This window comes from Octopus sinensis, linkage group LG8 (assembly GCF_006345805.1).
Source record: "Octopus sinensis linkage group LG8, ASM634580v1, whole genome shotgun sequence".
NCBI classification, from domain to species: domain Eukaryota; kingdom Metazoa; phylum Mollusca; class Cephalopoda; order Octopoda; family Octopodidae; genus Octopus; species Octopus sinensis.
The window spans coordinates 87499162-87522034 of record NC_043004.1 but is presented as its reverse complement, the minus strand read 5'-3'; the positions used below and the strand labels follow the sequence as shown (position 1 = coordinate 87522034).

The following is a 22873-nucleotide window of genomic DNA, read 5'->3' as shown; positions in this document are numbered from 1 at the left end:
ATTGGATCAAAAGTCTTTAGATATGCAACTTGTCTATAGTAAGGTTTGACCACCTGATATCAAAAACCTTTATAATTCATTTTTTTTTTTCAAGAATAATATATTTGTAAAGACTTGTTTTCAATTCATTAAACATCAAATTTTATGAGGTCTTTACATTATCTTCTTATTTACATCACCTGCATCCCTCAGAAGATTAACAAAACAATGTAAATGGGGTGTGTATACATAAGCTGATTCAAAGAGGATTTTTAGCACATTGTGTGACCATTTTGGGGCTCACACATTGGCTCAATACTGAGAGGTTAAATAGAAATGTGAGTTACTTGTAAATCTGTATTTATGCAAAGAGCATAATTGTAAATGTGTATGTAAATGAATGTATCTACAATAAATGATAATTTAAAAAATTAAAATGATATCAGCTATGTAAGCTGGAGTTAAAAACTTTTGAGAGAGAGAGAGAGAGAAAGAGAAAATGGATAGAAAAACATGCAAAAAACATCAGAGATATGAATTTAGAAGGATTCTTGGAAGAAAAAAGACTGAAGAGCTGCTAATGCTATTGTTGTTTAGCTGCAGATCAACCCTGATTTTTTTTTTTTTAATCCATTCACATATATATTTTCATATCCCATTTTGTTTTGCTTCTGCTTTTTTGCTATTGCTGAGCCAAGATCAAGATTCAGTTACTAAATATTTCACTGAAAGCCTGAGTTAAAAATAATAAAAAGGGTATGCAAAAATATGCTTACATAAGGATTCAAAAAGTATTTTTAGATTGATCATAAACATATAAGACTGCTACACATGGAAGTAGTAATTACATCAAGGTGTCCACAAACATATTGTGGGTTCAATTCTCACTAGGTTCTCACATTTTTACTCACTTCGTGTAATCTACACAACAATGTTGTATATCATTCAATTTGTGTTTTCTTTATTAGTTAAATGAAATAAAACCTAAAAAGCTTATTTGTTAAGATTACAGATTGTAAGAAGGTTAAATTTGGGTTGCTTAAAAATGACTTGGTTGGATTAGTTGAAGGTCACTATTTTAATTGTCAAGATAATGAGGAAAAGATTTCAGGATTAAATTTCTTCTTCTGCCAAATAACATCAAAAGGCAAAAATATAAAAATGAAAAGGTGTACAAAAACACATACACATAAGTTTTAAAAATTGATTTTCGGATTAATTTGGGTATAAATGCTTAACATGGAAGTGCGTATTGTCAGGAAGCTTATTATATATTTATATTTCGTTTAATCAGAATGTTTTATGAATCCTTTTGATTAAAGATCACCTTTATCATAGTTATTTCAATCTCCTCTTCCAATTCCAGCACTGGAATTAGTTGGACAGGTAAAAGATGTAAAAAGTTTAAAAAAAAACGCAATTTTCAAAAATGCTTTCATAGATATTTCAAGGAACTTAATGAAATACTTTCATTTATTAACACAGTTCTTGCACACATTCACATTCTTTTTTCACCTTCTATCTCATCTTATACATAACCATACCAATATATTTATTTTTATATTTTTCATTGTTTTTTTTAAATAAACGTGCACTTCAAATAAGTGAAAAAGAAGAATATTTTCCATTATATGTGTGTATTGATTTCTTTTCTTTTTTTTCTTTCTTTGGATTAACTAATAAAATAGGTTATAAATGGCAAGTTCTCGTAATTCATTCTAACAGAAAGGAAAACTGATTAGTTTCGCTAATAATGGTAGCTAATCAATATTTTTTAATCATTAGCTCTTTGGTATGTGTGCCAGAACAGGAATCATTACAGAACACTTATGTTTTCTTGCCCAATAAGTAATCATCACATATATTTCTTTTCCTTTTAATGAATGCAGGTGTTTATTGTATTTATTTTTGCTGCAAGCTTAAAACTTCGTATAAAAACATTGTAATCTAAAATATGAAGGTAATAATGTTGATAGGACGTTAAGTTTAGGAAAAATGATAACTATCTCACATCATTTGGGAACTGAAGCATCATCTTACTGAAGTTAATAGTACTTCATATTAACATCTGGTAAAAGCATCTATAGTTAATGTCAAATTGTAAAAGATAAGTTTTCAAGAGCAGGACTTTATTGGTATGTGATGTTGCCAAATTTTTCCTTTTATCATATGTTTATGTAAAATAAAACTCAACTTGTAAGTTATACAGTCATGTTCAAGTGTTATATTTATAAATAGTTTCAAACAATTTGTGTTATTCACAGGATATTAAATAGGGTTTATTCTCTATATCTTGTAGCAGCTCTTTTGCTATATTACCATGAATTGTATAATCAAATGTAGCAAAATATCAGTAAAGGACTGGTTTATTTGATTGTCTTATATTGATCAATGTAGTGCTGGTATTAATAAATATAGTTGTCAGCAGACATTCGAAATTACAGCTCCCACTGAACCCAACATGTCAAGCATTATTAACCCTTCAGCATTTAAACTGGCCATATGCAAACAAAATATTCTATCTGTTTTTTGTTCAAACCAACTAGATTCTGCCTCTCACACCTGACCTACAATGTCATTTCCAAAAATAAACAACTATAGGTGCAGGAGTGGCTGTGTGGCTTGCTAACCAACCACATGGTTCCGGGTTCAGTCCCACTGCGTGGCATCTTGGGCAAGTGTCTTCTGCTATAGCCCCGGGCTGACCAATGCCTTGTGAGTGGATTTGGTAGACGGAAACTGAAAGAAGCCTGTCGTATATATGTATATATATATATGTATGTCTGTGTTTGTCCCCCCTAGCATTGCTTGACAACCGATGCTTATGTGTTTACGTCCCTGTCACTTAGCGGTTCGGCAAAAGAGACCGATAGAATAAGTACTGGGCTTACAAAGAATAAGTCCCGGGGTCGATTTGCTCGACTAAAGGCGGTGCTCCAGCATGGCCACAGTCAAATGACTGAAACAAGTAAAAGAGTAAAGAGTAAAGAGTAAATATTGAAATCTCAAAGCTGTGAAATAATGCATGTTTAATTCAAAACAATATGAATAAATAAGCATTACATTTGACAAAATAATACGAATGTGAAAAAGCTAAAGGGTTAAGTTACAACAAATGAACCTTTTTTCTTTTAACTAGCATGTTATGATATAATGTCAGGAAGATTTGGCCATTATTTCTAACAATTCATGCAACAGTGTAAAAGTTCTCTTTTTAGACTATCTCATCTCATCTCTCTCTTTCTCTCTCTCTCCCCCTCTTTCTCTCTCTCTCCCCCTCTTTCTCTCTCTCTCTCTCTCTCTCTCCAATGTGTGAAATATTTAAGAGCCAATGAAATTGTATTTGGTAAATGCTATCACTGTAGACTCAATTTGCTCCTAAACAAATTCAGTAGCAAAATGTTTTTATACCATAAAATAATTATTCCAGCATTCTTCTGTTCTAGAGTTGCAAATTTTACTCATTAGCTTTTTTTTTTCTTTTTATTTCCATGAATTCACAATAATGCATTGTTTTTTCTCGTTTCAAATCATAATTCTATATTATCAAGGCATCTTTGTTGAAGCAATTTGCGTATAGGGTTGGTGCAATTATAACTTGGTAAGTCACATATAATATCCCAATTGTGGCAATCTTTGTAACCATGAATTTATGTTTTGAGATGATGACACTATATTTAATTTCTCCTTATAGTGAAGGTGAATAGATTGCACTCTGGCAACCTTTACCAACCCTCTCAGTTGTTTAGCATCTCAACTTCTCAATTATTAATGAAAATAATATTTCTTCCTTCTAGCTTCACAGACCAACTGTTTTATTTAATATTTAGTGACTTTAATTTAATTGCTACTTCATTTACTAATGTATTATTTTGTACTGCTTTACAATTGTTTTTCTTTGTTTTGTTTTTTAGTGATGCGGCTGACCAAGCCATCACTGATGCCTTTCCATCCTCTAATATGTGATAAAAGGGATCTCTCAGGTGCCATTTACCAACAAATGGATTTAGATGACTTATCAAAACCAAGTGGTGTGGACTATTTTGGTGTCGGAGATCTCCTAACACTTCCTCAAAATTTTGGGTAAGATTATTAGTTCTATATTTGGATGTTGTCTTAGATAATATATGATGATTATCATCATCATTATTATCATTACCACACTACACCATTATCATCATCATCAGCATGAACAATGTTTGGATGTCAATTTTCTGTGCTGACTTACTCTGACCAAATAGGCAAAAATATCATTTTAGTGTATCACTGTTCAATGCTATTTCTTCTATGATGACCTAATGTTCTTAGAGCAGTTCCATCTCACTAAATCTCTTTGTTCCTATATATATATTTTTGGGGGAAAGTGTTGGCTACTTACTTATCCATGACTTTAATTTTACCCAATGTAAATCAGCCATTTTTCAACATATATTGAGGTAGACATCTACATGGTTATGTAACTGTTAAATACTCCTTCAACAACCCCTAACTATTCCTGTTTGAAACCTTAACTTTTTTTAAAATGGGAACCAAATTTTGAAATGCCTGAATCTGAAAACAGTTTACCATAAGCCTGGTCAACTAAAGTCAATAGCAGCTGATCAGTAACAGTAACTAATCTTTATTGTCATCATTTTAGCATCTATTCTTCTATGTTTGCATGGGTTGGAGAGAGTTTAATGAGGCAAATTTTCTACAAAAAGATACCTTTCCTATCACCACCACTCATCAGCTTCCAAGCAAAATATTTCTTCTTAATCAGATATGTTTTCACATAACATTGAAAATTAATGACACTGCTTGTATGACAATGGTCATTTACAACTATCACACAGTGTCAATACAAGGAGAAACAAACATATATACACTCATACAAACACACACATGATGGTCTTCTTTCAATTTCCACTCTACCAAATCCACTCACAAGACTTTAGTCAGCCCAGAGCAGTAGTAGAAGATACCTACACAAGGTGCTTCACAATGGGGACTGAACCCAAATCCATGTAATTGTATTTTATATGTAAAATAATGTATGGCTGGTTTGTTTTAAACTCAACTTATATTTCTACCTAATATCAAGAACTAAATAAATAAATAAATAAATTCAATTTAGAAAATGTGTGCTTTAATTATCTTGTATTAAAATAAACGCTATTTTCTATCAAGTGAATATTTCCATAGCAATGTGTCAGCTTGATGTTCTGCTTTCAATTCTTTCATTTTAATGACTTCTGTTTTTTAAGTTCAATTAAAGGCTTTGGAAAGGTTAAAAATAAAGAAGCATATTTTAAAAAGGAAGTTCTAGAATGAGTCAGTCTTGGAAGGGAAAAAAAGAGTTGTGCATGTTGTTTAGTGCAAAGACCAAAGAAAGGGAGTCATTAAAATGTAGAGAAGTAGAAAATAGAGTCTACAAGTAATTCCTCTGTGAGTTGAACATAGCATCTTCAGTTAATCCCATGAGTGATCCTTTTAATTTCATAAGCAGATTCTTTTCATATCTAAAAATATGTATTTTAACCCTGAGCAATTATCAACTAAACCCAAAGGCATACTACTATGTAATACTTCTCCCATATGTGGATTACTATGTCTATCTCTTTTAGTTTCATGTGTGTGATCTAAAATTCAATTTTCTAAGAGGAAAATCAACTATTCCAAATTTTTTCCAGTTTGATGATCTTCCATCAAAATGCATTCTCATTTCACAACTTTTACTATTAGCAAAAAATAGTAGAACACATCTGCTGTGCTTCAGAATTTTCTCTATGCCATAATTAAACTCTGTCTCATTTACTTCTCTCCCCCTCTCTCTCTTACTGCCAACACCAATATAAAACCTTGTGCTTTAGACCCTGTATCAAACACTTCCTTTATCCTTAAAATTGCATTTGTTTATGTTGTTCTGTTACATTTATTATTACTGTATGAATATATTGTTTATGCTTCCTATTATAAAAAGCTTGAGTAATTTTGCAACTACTCTCGTAATGCAAATTTGCTGGCAGTACTATGTCTCTTATCTCACTATCCTAGACAGAGCTAACTCCACATACATTGAAAAGAAGACCCTTAAGGCTCAGATCAGATTAACATGCCATATAATCTGTATAGCTTAGTCCAGGATACTGGAGCTGGAATTCCTTTTATAATAAATCTGCTCACTTAGACCTAAACAATCCTTTTTACTATAGACACAAGACCTGAAATTGGAGGAAAGAGGCTAGTTGATGGCATCAAATCCAGTGCTCAACTGGTAATTATTTCAACACTGAAATAACAAAAGGCAAAGTCTACCTTGGCAGAATTTGAACTCAAAATGTAAAGGTAGACAAAATGAAATTTATTTTGTCCAGTGTGCTTAAACTTAAATTATGATAGGGACATTCAGTCTGACAATAAGAATTCAGGGATTTTCATTATTAAAAAGTATTTTTCCTGCAATTCTGCTCTTGTAATTTCCTTGATTATTTGTCTTCAGCATTCAGCATGACTACTTTGTTTCACTTATAAATGAATAGCCTTATCTCAATTGTAAACATCAATATATTTATAATTTTGTATCAATATTCGATGTAATCTAACAACTTCTCCACCTGTTTGAACAAGTATTAATTAATCTTGTATGTTTTTAATTTGTTTTTATAATGTCAGCTTTGTTTTCATATGTATGTGAGTTTTATCAATTTAAAATGAGCTCTTGAATATTCAAGTTTGGAAGAGTGTGTAAGCCATAATGAAAACACTTGGTTGTCTGGAACAAACACAGATATTGAAGTTCATATAAGACAACAACGTGGCAAATATACACTTTCTGAATAGAATTGATGAATATATACAGCACAGTGCTTCATTTGCTACTTCAGAGTGTGTGTGTGTTTGTATATGGTTACACATTATAATTCTCCTGAACAATAGATAAGATACATTCTACAGACATTATATAAAAATATCCTTTGTTATTATAACCAGGCACAAGGCAGTGAACTGGCAGAATCATTAGAAAGCTCGACAAACTGTTTATCGCCATTTTGTCTGTCTATATTCTGAGATTGTCGACTTTACCTTTCATCCTTTCAGGATCAATAAAATAAGTACCAGTTGATCATGGGTTGATCTAGTTGACTTACCCCATACCCCAAAATTACTGGCATTGTGCTAAAATTTGAAATCTTTGTTATAACTTGGCTTAAAATAGGCACTTGATTATTAACTAAAATTATAATATTAACAAGTTCTTTTAAATAAAATTGTCATAATTCGATTTTAGCAATTATAAAGGAAATATGAAATAGCAGAATCAGTTGAGCATAAACAGAAGAGTCTGTGGTATTTGTTTATATCCCAAGTTCAAATCCTGCTATTCCAAAGTTGTTCAAATAAACAACAGTCTATAAATACTGGGATCAATGCAATTGACGATACCCTTGAAATTGGTATGCTAGCAGATCCATAGTCCAATGACCGAAGCTGAATAAAGCAGTTTCATATCTGCATCCTAATAAAGATAGCTGAGATTTCATTTGATTAATCAGTCTAAAATTTACATTTGATTTTCTTCGGTTAGAATCTATGCAAATATGAGATCTAAACAAGATGTAATCCTATCACTGAAAGCAAAAATAAAGCTACTGAGCAAACTGAACATTTTGGGTGTAGCGAAGTCTGAGCACATATGATAATGTTCAATAAGTTTGGGTCCTAATATATATCATCATTACCATTGTTTTGACATTTACCTATCAATGCTAGGATAGGTCAGACAGAATTTTGTTGGGGTAGGTTTTTATACAGCTGGATACCCTTCCTATTACTAACCCTTACCTTTTCCCAGATAAGGTAATATTTCCCCATAGCCAGATATATTTTTTTTAGAATGCTAAAAATACAGCTGTATGATGATATGATGATGATGACGCTTGTTTGTAACCATCACATGATGTCAAGACAACAATACATACAGGCACTCACATATACATACATACATGGGTGTGTGTGTATGTGTGTGTATGATGGGTTTCTTCTAGTTTCTATCTGCCAAATCCATTAACAGGGTATAGTAGAAGACACTTATCCAAGGTGCCATACAGTGGGATTGAATCCAAGACTGCATAGTTAAGAAGTAAGCTTTCTAAACACACAATGCACACACACGAACACACACACACATGAATATATGTCTGTACATATGTAACAATTATTTAATACACTCCTCATTTACTTCCTAACACTAACTTGTCTTTGTTGTCCTAATTTCTTATTTATCCATTAAAGTTTTCACAGTCATGTTTTAATATGCTTATAGGTAACATACATGGCTTATAAATGTCTCAAATGGATTGAACATTAAGCATTTTTTCATTCCTGGATCTACTATTTAACATCTACTTCTTTGCCAACATTAATATCAGTTTCCCCCCTTACAGTTAGGTGGTGATATGTGAGTAATGTAAATATAAATGTTCTTGGTTCCAGTTTCATGTAATGAAGCAGATCAGAAATACATCTTCTTTTGGATGCTATTGCAGAAAATATTTCCAGATGATCTGGTACCCATTTCTGGCAGCTAGGTAAACTGAAGTAATGCAAAATATGTCATTCTTCTCTGAATTGAAGCACTGACAGTCAATTTGAAGTCATGACTTATGAGTAGGAACGAAATATTGCATCTTATCCATTTGCTCATCTCACTTTTTTTATTGTATAATGTGCTTTGCATTAGAACAGGGTTCAGTAACTTTTTGTAATGATCTAATGTGTGGTTAAGAAGCGCACTTTGCAACCATGTAGTTTCAGGTTCGGTCTCACTGCATGGCACCTTGGGCAAATGTCTTCTTCTAAAGCCCTGGGCTGATCATTGCCTTGTGAGTGAATTTTGTAGATGGAAATTATATGGAAGCCTGTCATGTATATAAATATATATGATTTTGTATGTTTGTCTTTCTATCCATATTATCACTCCACCCCCACTACTTGAAAACCGGTGTTGGTTTCTTTACATCCATGTAATCTGTGGTTCATCAAAAGAGACCAATAGAATCAGTACTAGACTTTAAAAAATCATAAGTGCTAGGTAGGGAGGGGTGGCATTTGTTTCACTAAAACCATTCAAGGTGCTCTCCTGTCATGGCCACAGTAAAATAACTGAAACAAGTAAGATTTTAAAAAATGAAAAATTTACCCATATTATAATGTATCTTACACTTAGAAATATTCCTGAGTATTCCCCTCGCCGTTCCTATCACTGGCACTGCTTAGTATGCAGTAATTAAACAAATCAGCTATTTAAAGGCCTTCATTCAAAGATTCACAAATAGATTAAATTTGAAAAATTGTTTATAGAAGCTCTGAGGCCCCTAATGAACACCTCAATGGTCCACCTGTAGCTGACTACTACCTTAAAGTTTGATAAACAACCAGTTCTGTGTTTGGGCCATTACTTCTACATTCTGCCAACTTGTCTCACTTATATAATGTTATTTATCTGTTTGAAATACAAACAACTAGAAAATAAATTTGAACTAGCTAACAGAATTTATTAATTATGCTACAATAAATTGAACCTAATAATTAAATATGATAATAAATTAGACTTCAATCACAAACTATAGCTAATTAAATGTGGATCTTTAATGATCTTCATGTGATAACAGATTGAAAAGCCTTAGTAATGTTGAGTAACTTTTGTAACTTTTCTCTTATTTACATAACCCTCTCTGAAGTATGATTTCATAAAATTATAGATCTTAAATTATTTTGGAAAAGATACTTATTTTTCTTCTTTTATTTTGTTTATGGTTATCAAAGGAACAATGACTTAGTGGATCTTCATTGTGTTATTCTCTCCCAGCTTAGTTTATTAGAGAAAGAAAATGTTCTCTTTCTCTCTCTCTCTCATATATATATATACATATATATACACACACATACACATACACAGTGGTGTCAAGAGTATACTGCTAATCAAATGTTATTTCTGCTTATTTAATCATTACTTAAATTTCAAATTGTATATAAATAACTTTTTTTACTCTTAAATTATGTATGTTTAAACATGAAAATTTTAATTAGCCTACTACAATTATCGACAACATTACTAAAGCTACAAAAATCAACAGCACTCACTTGAAGAACTTTTTGGAAAAGTATATAAATTAGTAGTCACAATTATACTCTTTAGTAAGGTGGTGAGCTTGCAGAATTATAAGCATAGGTGCAGAAGTGGCTGTGTGGTAAGTAGCTTGCTTACCAACCACATGGTTCTGGGTTCATTTACACTGCGTGGCACCTTGGGAAAGTGTCTTCTACTATAGCCTCTGGAGTGGATTTGGTAGACAGAAACTGAAAGAATCCCGTCGTATATATGTATATATATATATGTATGTATGTGGGTGTATATGTTTGTGTGTCTGTGTTTGTCCTCCCAACATCGCTTAACAACTGATGCTGGTGTGTTTATATCCCTGTAACTTAGAGGTTCAGCAAAAGAGACCGATAGAATAAGTACTAGGCTTCCAAAGAATAAGTCCTGGGGTCGATTTGCTCAGCTAAAGGTGGTGCTCCAGCATGGCCACAGTCAAATGACTGAAACAAGTAAAAAAGAAAAAAAATGATATCAAGCAAAATGCTTAGCGGCATTTTGTCTGTCTTTGTGTTCAGGGTTCAAATTCTGTCAAGGTTGATTTTTGCCTTTCATCCTTTCAGGGTCAATAAAATAAATACCAAGTGATGGAATTGACTTAATCGCTCCCCCAAACTTGCTGGCCTTGTACCAAAATTTAAAACCGATATTATACTCTTTAGCAAGACTAACTATTAATAACTGTTTGATTATATCATCCTAAGACTTGTTGTCATGGATAAAGGAAAAAGCTTATCAATGATGTAATCAAAAATTGTGACATGAAATTTTGGAGTCATAGTTACTGGAGATGGATGCTTACTGACTGCTTCGCATCTTTACCTTTTGACCTGCAGATTTAAAAAATAATTTTTTGTTACTAAACACTTTCAAACTTCAGACACTGGTAGAATGTGTCATATAAAACATCTTTTACTCTTAGCATTTTTGAGAAAAACTTCATTGGTGATGAAGAACTCCAAAAAGATTGTATTGGTGTATTTTGAACAACATTCAGCAGAAATACTATACAAAGTTGTGTCACTACCATCAAAATTGACTAAATTAATTTGGGCTTGCATGACCTGTTGCAATAAAAACTATACATTTCTCTGAAAAACTAAAAATCTATCATACTTGCATTCAGGTGCATAAGAAATGGATTTTATCAGTCTGGTCAAAAAATTTGTATAGAAATTTAATTTGCTTGGCTCTGACAGGCAAATATACATCCATTGTATAGGAGAAAAATGCCACTCAAACTAAATCCAACTCTTAAGCATGGTTTGGAGTTGCATCTCTGGATTAGAGATTGGTTTCATATGTCCAAAAGCATCATTATGTTTGTATATCTACACACACACACACACACACACACACACACACATACACAACACACACACACGTCTGTTCTCTAGCATTCAGATTGTGTATAACCTAATAATTTAAAGTGAATGATTTATCCATTTTTTTTTCTTGCAATCATTGTGACCTAAAAAATTTACTTTTATAATGTTTATAGTCAAAATACCATCTTAAATAAAAGAAAAATACGTTTTAAATACTAGAAAAAAATAGATCTCGAAATGTAGTTTCAGAAACCTGTTTGAACAAATAGGACCTAGAATCCATTTAGAGATAACATTGAACAGATAAGCTTCCATAATTGTACACAAGCAAAAACACATAAAAATACAAAAAACCCATGGTTTATTATTAAACAGGTAGTTGTTTCATAAAGGGTCAATAAAAATGATGAAAAATTATAAAAATAATTTTCTGCTAAGCTTCAGCAAATTTATTTCAATTGCTTTTTGTTTCTTGTTGAAGCCTGTATTTCAAAATAATTTGCCATATCACGATACAATATGGTGATTAGTGTGGAAAGAGAGTTTGCTGTAACTAATTCAAGAGAAACTTCATTGGTATTGAGATATTGACTGTGTGAAAACTTATTCAATAACCCTATATAATAACTCTAGTAATTTCATTGTCTTAGATTGAGTTGGAAATTATGAGTCATTATTATGGTTTGATGCTCATATATTCATTAATATACAATAATAATGTTGATGATCTAATCAACTCTCATTGCTCTATAAATAGATCATGACTATAGAAATACTGCAGTTTACTTCTGCATATAGCAATATACAGCATGTTGTTATAAATATATGCTCCTAGACCACTTCAAGCAACCATTAACAGAAAAGCATTGCACTATGCTGTGCCAAGAATCTCTCCCCCATTAGCTTTTGTAGGTCCTCAATTTCATGTTAGTGTATGTGTTTGCCAATTACATCAGTTTAGTTAAGTGGTCTTTGTCCTCTCTTAGGATTCAAAAGTCTCCAAAATATAACATTTGGTTGGCCTGATGTTCAGCCTCGTTGCTGTGGCCAACAAAACATACTTTTATTAAGTAACAATAGTGGAGAGAGGTGGAATGGGTCCATAATTTCTTCTAGGGTTCCTGAATTCATGCCATGTGATGTCTTGGGCTGTCATAAATCTTGTTATGTGTACTATCTTAGTCTCATGTATTTACCACTATAATCCCTCAATAACATAACACTATTACATATTCCACATATAACTACTCCCCATATCATCCACCATGCTTTTATATCCTATTAGCTGACAGTCTTAAATACCCAGTTTCCATTAACACACCTATTTCTACTTAATGCTAATAATGTAGAACATATACAGTTACTATGTATCATTTGAATTCTCATACAAAAGCTTATTTATATTTTCCATTTTGAGAAATTGTGAAAAAAAATATTTAATTGTCCAAATATTGCTCACCTCTGCTTACTGGCTACTTCTAATCATAATTATCATCATGGACATCAATTTTTTCTAGCTTTATTTTTTTCTTTATTATAATATCTTTTATATTGATAATTTTTCTTTATTATAATAAATTATTATGAATTATTATCTTCTTAAATTATTTATCATTCTCTGTCATTTTTTTAAAGTCTATCAAATTTCTGTTGTACTTTTATTGGTATTCTGCCAACATCCTCTGATTTCAGTGTATCTAAAAATAACCTTGTTGCCACAAAGATATCTGTTAAATTTTCTAAAATTCTTTATTGCATCATTCCTAGGAATAATGTTAGCATTTCTGTCTGATTGATTCTAAAACCATTGTTAGAAATCAATTGATAATCCTTGTTTTGAGAGCTGGCAACTAGTTACTGCCAGTATGCTTTTGACAGAACTTTGAACTTTAATCCTTTCAGTTTGGATCCTCAATAAAATTCTATCATAAAAGCTTTGCAATGTTAATTTTTGCTATGATTGATTTTATTCAGTAGCTTTACTAATTCTCCTATTTTTGCAACAGACCATTTGATATAGAATTCCAAAATTCTCTTATATGTTATTAAATATTAGATTAAAAATGATATTTTGAAAGTTATCACTTTTTTTTAAATTATTTTTTCCTTTTGAAAGCAGTATATGTAATATATGCATAAAAATATCTCATAGGAATGGACTAAGAATATTGTTGCTTGTTGAATGGATACAGTTGAGCAACATTTCAGCTATGTATTTTATTAACCCTATATACACTAAATAAATCTTCATAATACTCAAACTGCATCTTGATTATGTATATCATTTACTTTTATTATGTATATATAACTTTTACTATATTAATTTGTTGACATAATTTAATTTTGTTAAAGTTATATAATCCACAATTTCATCATGAATCAAATCTCTACAAAATATTGGCTATTACCCAATTCTGTTGCTATGCAGCAACAGAAGTTAGGTTAAATTATGCATTTAACTTGTTGCTGTGTCAAAAGTTAGGATATGGGGACAAACTTTTACCCTAATCTTTACTAGAAATTATAAGTGGAAAGTTCTTTATCATTTGCCATTCTTCTTTCTAAATATCAGCATATTATAAACAGTTTAATTTCTTTCATGTTGCTATGGATCAGCTGAGTTTAAAAACTGGACATAAAATCTTAGCTATCTATAGTCATCTTTTGTTAGCTTCAGCTTTCTTATATCAAGTTTATGCTACAATCTCTCTCTCTCTCTCCCTCTCTCTCTCCCCTCTCTCTCTCCCCCCTCTCTCTCTCTTTCTCTCTCCCCTCTCTCTCTCCCCTTCTCTCTCCTCCCCTTCTCTCTCCCCCCTCTCTCTCTTCACCTGATGCCTCTCTGGTTTTTAGCTGCTTTCTAAGCTTGACTAAACTCAGTCAATCCTTCAGATTTACATTGCACATCCTGCAGATTATAGTAATCTGATTCCACTTCAGCCTTAACAAGTCTTTTGTTGTATAATTTCACTATGGTAAGATGATATATTATAGCATCAAATACATGATTCTTGACTCATGCAATTGTTCTTTCCTAAATATTGAGAATTTTTCTGTTTTGCTTTTTATTCTGTGTCTTTTTTTTTTGCTTTTTTTTTTAAATAAAATGGACGTTTTTCTTTTCTACTTCACATGACATCAGTTAAAAGGTGTCTCCTTCCAACACTAATTAGGTTACATACTGGATAACAAATCAGCTATTACAATTCATTATCTTAATCCTGACAAAACACACACACACACATCAATAAGCATGTGTGTGCACATGCTGTGTTTGTATTTGGTTCATTGAAATTGTTCACTCATAGGAAATAAACTCATTGCATTCAATTTTGCTGTGCAAAACAAACATCAGCTTTGCAAAAGGTAAATTTTTAAATAAACTTAACGCTTTTATCTTAAGTCCTGCTTTGCAAAGCAAAAACTATCAGCTATGAATGATTCACTTTTATTTCAAAGTGCTTCATGTGCTCCATTTTCATAGTGTACTCCAAGGAAGACAATGCTGCTGTGTTTAGCATAAACCAAATATATAACATATCTGTTCCATACATTAACATCTAGTCATATTTGCTTTGCAACCACGTGGATTTGGGTTCAGTCCCACTGTGTGGCACCTCAAATAAGTGTCTCGTATTGTAGCCCCAGGCCAACCAATGCCTTGTTAGTGAATTTGATCAATGAAAACTGTGTGGAAGCCCATCATATATATGTGCGTGTGTCTGTGTTTGTCCTCACCACCACTTAGCAATCAGTGTAAGTTTGTTTACATCCCCATAACTTAGAAGTTGCCAAAAGAGATTGATAGAATAAGTAAGAGACTTAAAAATAAGTACTGAGATCAATTTGTTCCCTAAACCCTAGAAGGTGGTGCCCCAGCATGGCCACAATCCAATGACTGAAACAAGAGATAAAAGATTCCATTCCATAGTTATATTCAAGAATCCTACATAAATCAAAAAGCAGCTCATAGTTTAAGTAATAGTTTATGTTATTACATTATTCTATATTTTTGCTGTCGCATTCTTCATTATCGTTGTTTAATGTTCACTTTCTGTGCTGGTATGGATGGGATGGCTCATTATTGTCTGAGTTCTCACTCAGAGTTGCTACTCTCCCAGAGGATCATGTCTCACTCACTATGGTTGGATGCTGCTCTTCCTATCATCAACCACTCTACAATGCATACTGAGTGTACTGGGTGCATTTTATTTTGGCACCAGCTCTAGTGAAGTTGGTTTTTACCTTGTAAGACAAAAATGTTCTTGCTACTCTATGTGTTCACTCAAGGCAATATGACCAAGAAGATGAACAGCAGAGAGACTGCTGACAGAAGAACCAGAATAGGAGGGTGAAGGGAACAAAAGTATGATGGTAGAAACAGTGATTGAGATGAGAGGGTGGTAGAAGGAAAAAAGAGTGATGGGTAGTAATTATGGTAGACAGAGGAAGTCGATAGCAAATATCTTGGGGAGAGGGAGTAATGATTAGCAGTATAGAAAGGGTGATGATAATGAGTGTTGGGTACAAACATTTCTGGTACAATCCTTTACACATAGGCTTTGTGATGGACAAGAAACAGGGTGATAAGGATGATGGTAGGAAGATGGAATGCAAGCATGTCCAATACCATCCCTTGTTACATAAGCAGCATGATACTATAATTAGGAGAGACTTATTATTATTACAGCAGTAAGATTGTACATGAATAGAAGAGAGAGCATAGAGGAGATTAGTGATAGAGAGATGGAAGAATCAAGGAGGCAGAGTAAACTGCTGTTGTGGACTTTACAGAAGTATATTGAGCAAGAGACCAGAATGTAATTCAGCACCATTCTCATTTTAACATTTTCTTTTCCTTGCTCACATGGGTTGAATAGAATTTGTTGTGGCAGATTTTCTAGTTTGATGCCCTTCCTGTTGCCAACCCTCACCTGTTTCCGAGTAAGAAAATGTTTTTGTATGACTAAACATATTTTCACAGAAGATTGGAAACAAAGGGTACCACTTGCATGATGGTGTCACTTTCTTATGACTGTCATACAATATCAAGACAAGGAGACAGTGACACACACTCACACACACAGCATTTTCTTGTCTCCATCTATCAAATTCACTCGCAAGGCTTTGGTCAGCCTGGGGTTATAGTAGAAGACACCTGCCCAAGGTACTATGCAATAGGACTGAACTCAAAACCATAGGGTTGTGAAGCAAACTTCATACCACGCAATCACCATCTTCTATCACTACTACTATTTTTAACATTCATTTTGCTATGCTTGCATAGGTGGGAAGATCTCCAGCACTGCATATTGATAGGCACCTTGGTTTTTTTTGTCATTTCTGCAAGATTCAGGGTCCTAAGATCAGCCTTCACCACTTCATCCATTTTCCACTAGTTCCATCCACTTTAGGTGACCTGCACTTCTTTATACAGCTGTCAACCACTATATGCGTCACATGCCCATATCAACATAGTGTTTTCTCTTGCACACTCTATTTCATTCCTTTTAAATTCAGTTTTTCTCTTGGCTTGTTTGTACTCTGTTGTTCATGCACACTAATATTTACACATCCAGTGAAGCATACTCACTTTATTTCTTTCTAGTCTTTATAAATCCTCTGCATGTAAGGCCCACAGCCCACTAACACGCAGCAAAACTAAACTATACAAATATCATTTCAGTTATATTATTAAAAAAAAATAATAAAGCTTTTTCTTTTCATAAAATCCTCTTCATAAACATTATTTGCACCTTTTGATTTTAAGATTATTGGATTGTTGTAATTCCATAAAAAAGATGGTGACAGAATAATGATATTCTCCAATATCATTCTTTTACACAGATTTAGCAAAACTCTTTGTTCCCACTAAATTTACTATTTTAAAATTGTCATTGAAATTATATCATTTTATTAAAAAAATCATTTTCTGTTTATTTTCTGGTGTTAATTTGGAATTATTCCATAAAATTTTCTACATACAGAACGTACTGTCTTTGTTCAGACTGAGCTTATCATTACATTTCTAATCTAATTTCTAATTTTATTAAATTAATATTTTACCTGTTTATCCTCTTTGGGGCAATCTTTTGCAGAGAAACAACCAAACAATATTTCTGGTATTTTTTTTTTATATTATTGTCACAAAGAGTTGAAAGACAAATCTCTGGGATTTGAACTTAGAATGTTGAAAGTTGGAACCAAATACTGCAAAGTATTTAGTTTCACTTCTATTTTTTCAGTCTTACAACCATTCCGTTTTTGCTGAGTTGAATCTATGAACCAATTCTGTTATTTATTCATACCATTTTAACTTCAGTGTCTGACTTTAAAGAATTCTAGCAGATTAACAAAGGCGGCAAGCTGGCAGAAACGTTAGCACACCGGGCGAAATGCGTAACCGTATTTCGTCTGCTGTTACGTTCTGAGTTCAAATTCCGCCGAGGTCGACTTTGCCTTTCATCCTTTCGAGGTCGATTAAATAAGTACCAGTTACGCACTGGGGTCGATATAATCGACTTAATCCGTTTGTCCGTCCTTGTTTGTCCTCTCTGTGTTTAGCCCCTTGTGGGTAGTAAAGAAATAGGTATTTCGTCTGTCGCTACGTTCTGAGTTCAAATTCCGCCGAGGTCGACTTTGCCTTTCATCCTTTCGGGGTCGATTAAATAAGTACCAGTTACGCACTGGGGTCGATATAATTGACTTAATCCGTTTGTCTGTCCTTGTTTGTCCTCTCTGTGTTTAGCCTCTTGTGGGTAGTAAAGAAATAGATTAACTATATTTCTGATTTGAGCCTACTTTACACCTATCTAAGATTAGCAATTTGTTCTGTTCTTACAACATTGCATAAAAAAATTCCATGAAGCTAGATTAACAATTCTTTCCAAACAAACAAGATGTTTTTTTAATATAAATGTTCAAATATTTTGATTCAAACCATTTATGTGTTTACTGTATTCACTTTCAGTAATATCTTCCTTGGTGAAACATTCTCCAGCTATATCAGTGTCCATAATGATAGCACACAGCTTTGTCGAGATATAGCAGTAAAGGTCAGTATACTTTACAGTGAAAATCTTTTCTTTTTTTGTCATATATTATCTTTTAACAACAGGTTACTAAGTGCAGCAAAATGAAAAGAAAACAAATTGTAACAATCCCAAATTCATAGACAATTTGGTTTAAATTTACACAACTGGATGGTGTAATGCTGATTTAGTTGTTTTCTTATTAAGACTAATTTTGTTTAAATTATGTTGATTTTTATCTCTCAAGCTCTGTAATTTTGATTAATAGCATGTGCCTTCGGATTTCTCAGTTAAGACAGGAAGTTTCATTTTCTAGCTTTCAACTGCCTTTAGTTCAGATTCTCCTCCAGTATACATATAAATTTAGATCAGGCCCTTGTTAAGTATATGTCCTGTGGTATATGTCTGCATAGGATTTCCTCATAGTATTTCCTCATCCGACTTGAGCTTTAATTAGCTTTCAATTCTCTTAATTCACATTGTTTGAATATATTTCTTTTTTTCTTTTCCTTTTATATACTCTAGATAGCTTACAGATAGTACAAGAAAATTGCACATCAACTTTGAGTATCACTGTTTTGCAATTATTCATGCTGACTATTAACATTATGTTTTGATGTGAAGTAAGCAGTGAGAGAGCCAGCTGAAATCCAACAGGCTTTAAATATATTCAAGCTATTTGTTTTGTCATCAAGTTTAATACAGATTTTTATGATGAATCTAAATTATATGGAGGATAGAATCATTTTCAGTGGTTAATTATTCATCATTGAGACACAATGTACCAGATTAGCGAAGAGATTCTACCCAAAAGGTTTTGGCTATAGAAATCAAGTGATCAGTAGTGAATACGGTATCTACTAATCTATTGTATTCTTTTATATCTTGTCTAAAATCTCTTCTGGTTTTATACTGCAAGTTAATTGGAATTGGATATCTGTCAAATATAGAATATATATTTGAGAACAATCCAATTAAGACATGTGCAAGAAAATTGTTTGTATTTGCTGTTTGAGCTGTGAAAAGTATCACACTCAATGTGCAGTGGCTGCCATGTGTTAGAGAAAGGACTGAATTAACTATAGTTGTTCAATCCATTCTGCTTGATATTGAAATCACAAAGCTACTTTGAGGTTAAAATCAAAGGCTGGATTTGACACACTGAGTTATTGCAATAACAGCATGAAGTAACAGCAGGCTGTTACTTCAACAGCATGGGGGAAGAGGCCACTGTAGATCAAAAAGAAACCCATTCCACCCTGGCCCTTTCTCTATTATTTTAACCCATTTTTTCCTCTCATCCCCTGGTATTTAGTCCCCCCACCCCGCCAGCGTTCATAGTCTTGCAAACTGCATAACAGCCTCACTAGTGCTAGTGACACAAAAAAAAGCATGCAGTCATGTTGTAAAGTGGTTGGTATTAGGAACAACTTGCAACTGTAAAATCCATGCCCAAAACAGACACTGGAGCATGATGCAGTCCATGGACCCATTGAATTCTCTCAAACCATCCAATCGATGCCATCATGGAATATGGATGTTAAATGATAGTGATGATGTTGTTGAAGTAATGAACTTGGCACAACCTCATATGAGCAGGTTTACATGGTCTTGCCTTTGGAATCAGTGCATGTGTTTGGTGTTAGGTGTGTTGCTTGTATGTGGGTGATACTTAGCTACCAAAGACTAGGTATAAATACAGACTGATGTAATCTGTTGCAGTGAGCATTGTTGGAGGTGACAGCAGGTATGTAATTGATGCACAGGAGTGCAGATAGAAAACTAAACTTTCCAGCACACTAGAGTTGATAGCATGAGTCAGAGAGAATTTTATCAGCACTTTATGCAACAGTACAATCTTACAAAAAGCTTCTGATCTAAGAGAAAAATTATGAATGGTGACCAACAGCATGCAGTTTTGCTAAATTAGCAAGCCAGACATGTTGAATATTTTACTGATGCAAAGTGCAACAATTGTTTTTGCCAGATTTCTCATAAGAAGGATCTACTACTGAGTGACAGCAGAGTTGGTCTGACTTTACAAAAAGTATGCTGTTGGTTGTTAAAGAGAAAGATAGTTTTTGATGTTGTAGAAGGTGGTTGTTAATAACTAACTCTATCACATTTGAGGTGTTGGAAATGAGAGTAATAGGATGGTTGGTGGAAGAATCAGAAGTATATCCCATTCTTGGGAATGGGATATACTGTAGCATATCTTCAAAGATCAGGATAAATTCCTACAGAAAGAAAAAGAGAGGTTGAAATGTTTGGCAGTAATAGAGACTAGCACAGGGTCACATTATATGAGGGTAATAGAAGGGACATTATATGAGGGTAATAGAAGGGACATTATTAGGGTTGACAATCATGTCAGTCTGAAACAACCACAGCTGTTTTTGCACTTCCTGTGTATGTGTACATGAAAGTGGGCTTCAGAGAGTACAAAGGGATAGTTTTGAAAGAGTTTTATATAATGTGTGCAGTGCAGACTTGAATAAAAGGAATGTGAAGACTATGCCCAAAGGAGTACTGCTTACAGGACCATCATGATTGAAAAGTAGAATGAAGGAGGATTCCATAAAGTTAGAAGAGATCTTTTTGTAAGGGACCAAAAAAAGGTCTGGTGAAGTTTGGAATGTAGGGGTGCTTGTGGCTGTGTAATACATGGCAGCATCTTTTACCTAGCTCCACAGCTCCTACAGCAATGATTGTCATGCAGGAGTTGTGGGGCTAGGTATAAAGATTGGATGATTTTCTACAAGCATTGTAGGCCATGTTCTTTGTCTAAACTACTACAGCACAGCTATGAGAGAACCACTCATGGAATTTGAAGTGTATGCAGGATATAAGGACATGCCTAAGATAATAGCCATCTTTGATGGATCAGTACTTTTACTGTCATATATATATGTGTGTGTATGTGTATGAAATATTTGTATTGTCAAAGATAGTTATCATTGAACAGATAGAGATCCAACTGGGCTGAGAAGTTGGTAAGTGCATGATGATATGCCAATGTTTTTTTTACATTAGATTTATGGTTCTGCATTCAAATTCCTCCATAAATATTAAGTCCACTTAATAATTCATCCTTTCAAACGTAATGAAAATCGTTCTTGTTGCTAAGAGAAATAATTATCGAAATACGACAATTGATAATCTGTTATTCTAACTAAACCATTCATTGACAGTCTAATTTGATCTGAACCATTCATTGGAATAAAATTCTACTTTGGTCAAACTGAAAAGAAAAATTACTTTAGCAGTCATGACTGTTTAGTATTTTCTTGCAGACTATGCTGACATTTTTGTGTAAAACATCAATTATAGCTACAAATATTACTATAAATATCAATAAGATTAGAAATCAATATTAAAAATTCAAAGGAAATGGATTTCATTGTGAACTTGTATTCAATTGGTTTCTCTACAAAAATCAAAATGTCAAGATGTGGGACAACTTTATTTGTTTCTATACAATGTCATTGTTCTTTAAGTAGTGTATATAATCTATAGATTTTAATATTGTTGGCTTTATAATTCTTATGCCATTTTAAATTTAATTGTTAGCAATTTCATAATCCCTGTATTTCATCTAACAATGAAGTTGTAGGCTGCAACCAATATTGATGAAGCAAATTATTTTAATCCAAAATTTTATGTTTTTGTTTGGGTTTTTGTTTTGTTTTCTTTTTTAAATATATTGTTGATAAAATGCATTTTGTAAGCTTTATTTTGAAAATTGCATTCAGATTTCTTTTTTTTTTACCTTCATAAAAAATAATTATCAAATTAATAACTTGCAACTATTGTTATAGTTTAGTTTCATTGTTGAATTTATAAACAACATTTTTCTTCTTTTTTTTTTTTAATTCTATAATAATCTGGTAGAAATCAATTAGTCATATTGTGTGTGAAAGGTCTTCTTTAATGTCAAGTTAGATATCATTTCGACATGAATCTTCATATAGAAAATGTATTGATTAAAAAAAAATTCTGATAAAGAGATAGTTTTCCCTTATTTATTTCTTAGAGTTAGAAACTAATATCCTTGTTTTTATTAGGTTTACAAATGTGTTAGCTAGCTAAGCCTATATAATTTTATATCTATGCATCCTCTTAGTAAGAGGATGCATAGATAACTTGGTAAATTGTATGCATCGTTTTGATTATAATTATTGAAGAGATATTTATAAATCATAAAGTATCAAACATTTTTCCAAAAGCTTATGCAATAGAAAGCTGCACTTATAATTTGCTGTATTTTTTCTGAGAGAAAATGCACCTAACTCATCTTTTTTAATTTGTCCCTTATTATTTAAAGGCTCTTTTTCAAGTGGTAGACGAAATTGCATTCTGTATATCAAAATAGATTTAGGCTTACAGCAGAATTAGCT

General features: G+C 32.7%; 1 protein-coding gene across 6 annotated transcripts in view; it reads left to right on the top strand.

Moving 5' to 3' along the window:
* LOC115214751 (trafficking protein particle complex subunit 13) overlaps positions 1-22873 on the top strand; it is a 332050-nt gene that overhangs the window by 237985 nt on the left and 71192 nt on the right. For all 6 annotated transcript variants that reach the window (XM_029783770.2, XM_036505549.1, XM_029783771.2 and 3 more), the window contains exons 2-3: positions 3894-4062; positions 18416-18500. In XM_029783770.2, the coding sequence (XP_029639630.1) occupies positions 3894-4062; positions 18416-18500 (254 nt within the window). The remainder of the gene's footprint in view (positions 1-3893; positions 4063-18415; positions 18501-22873) is intronic.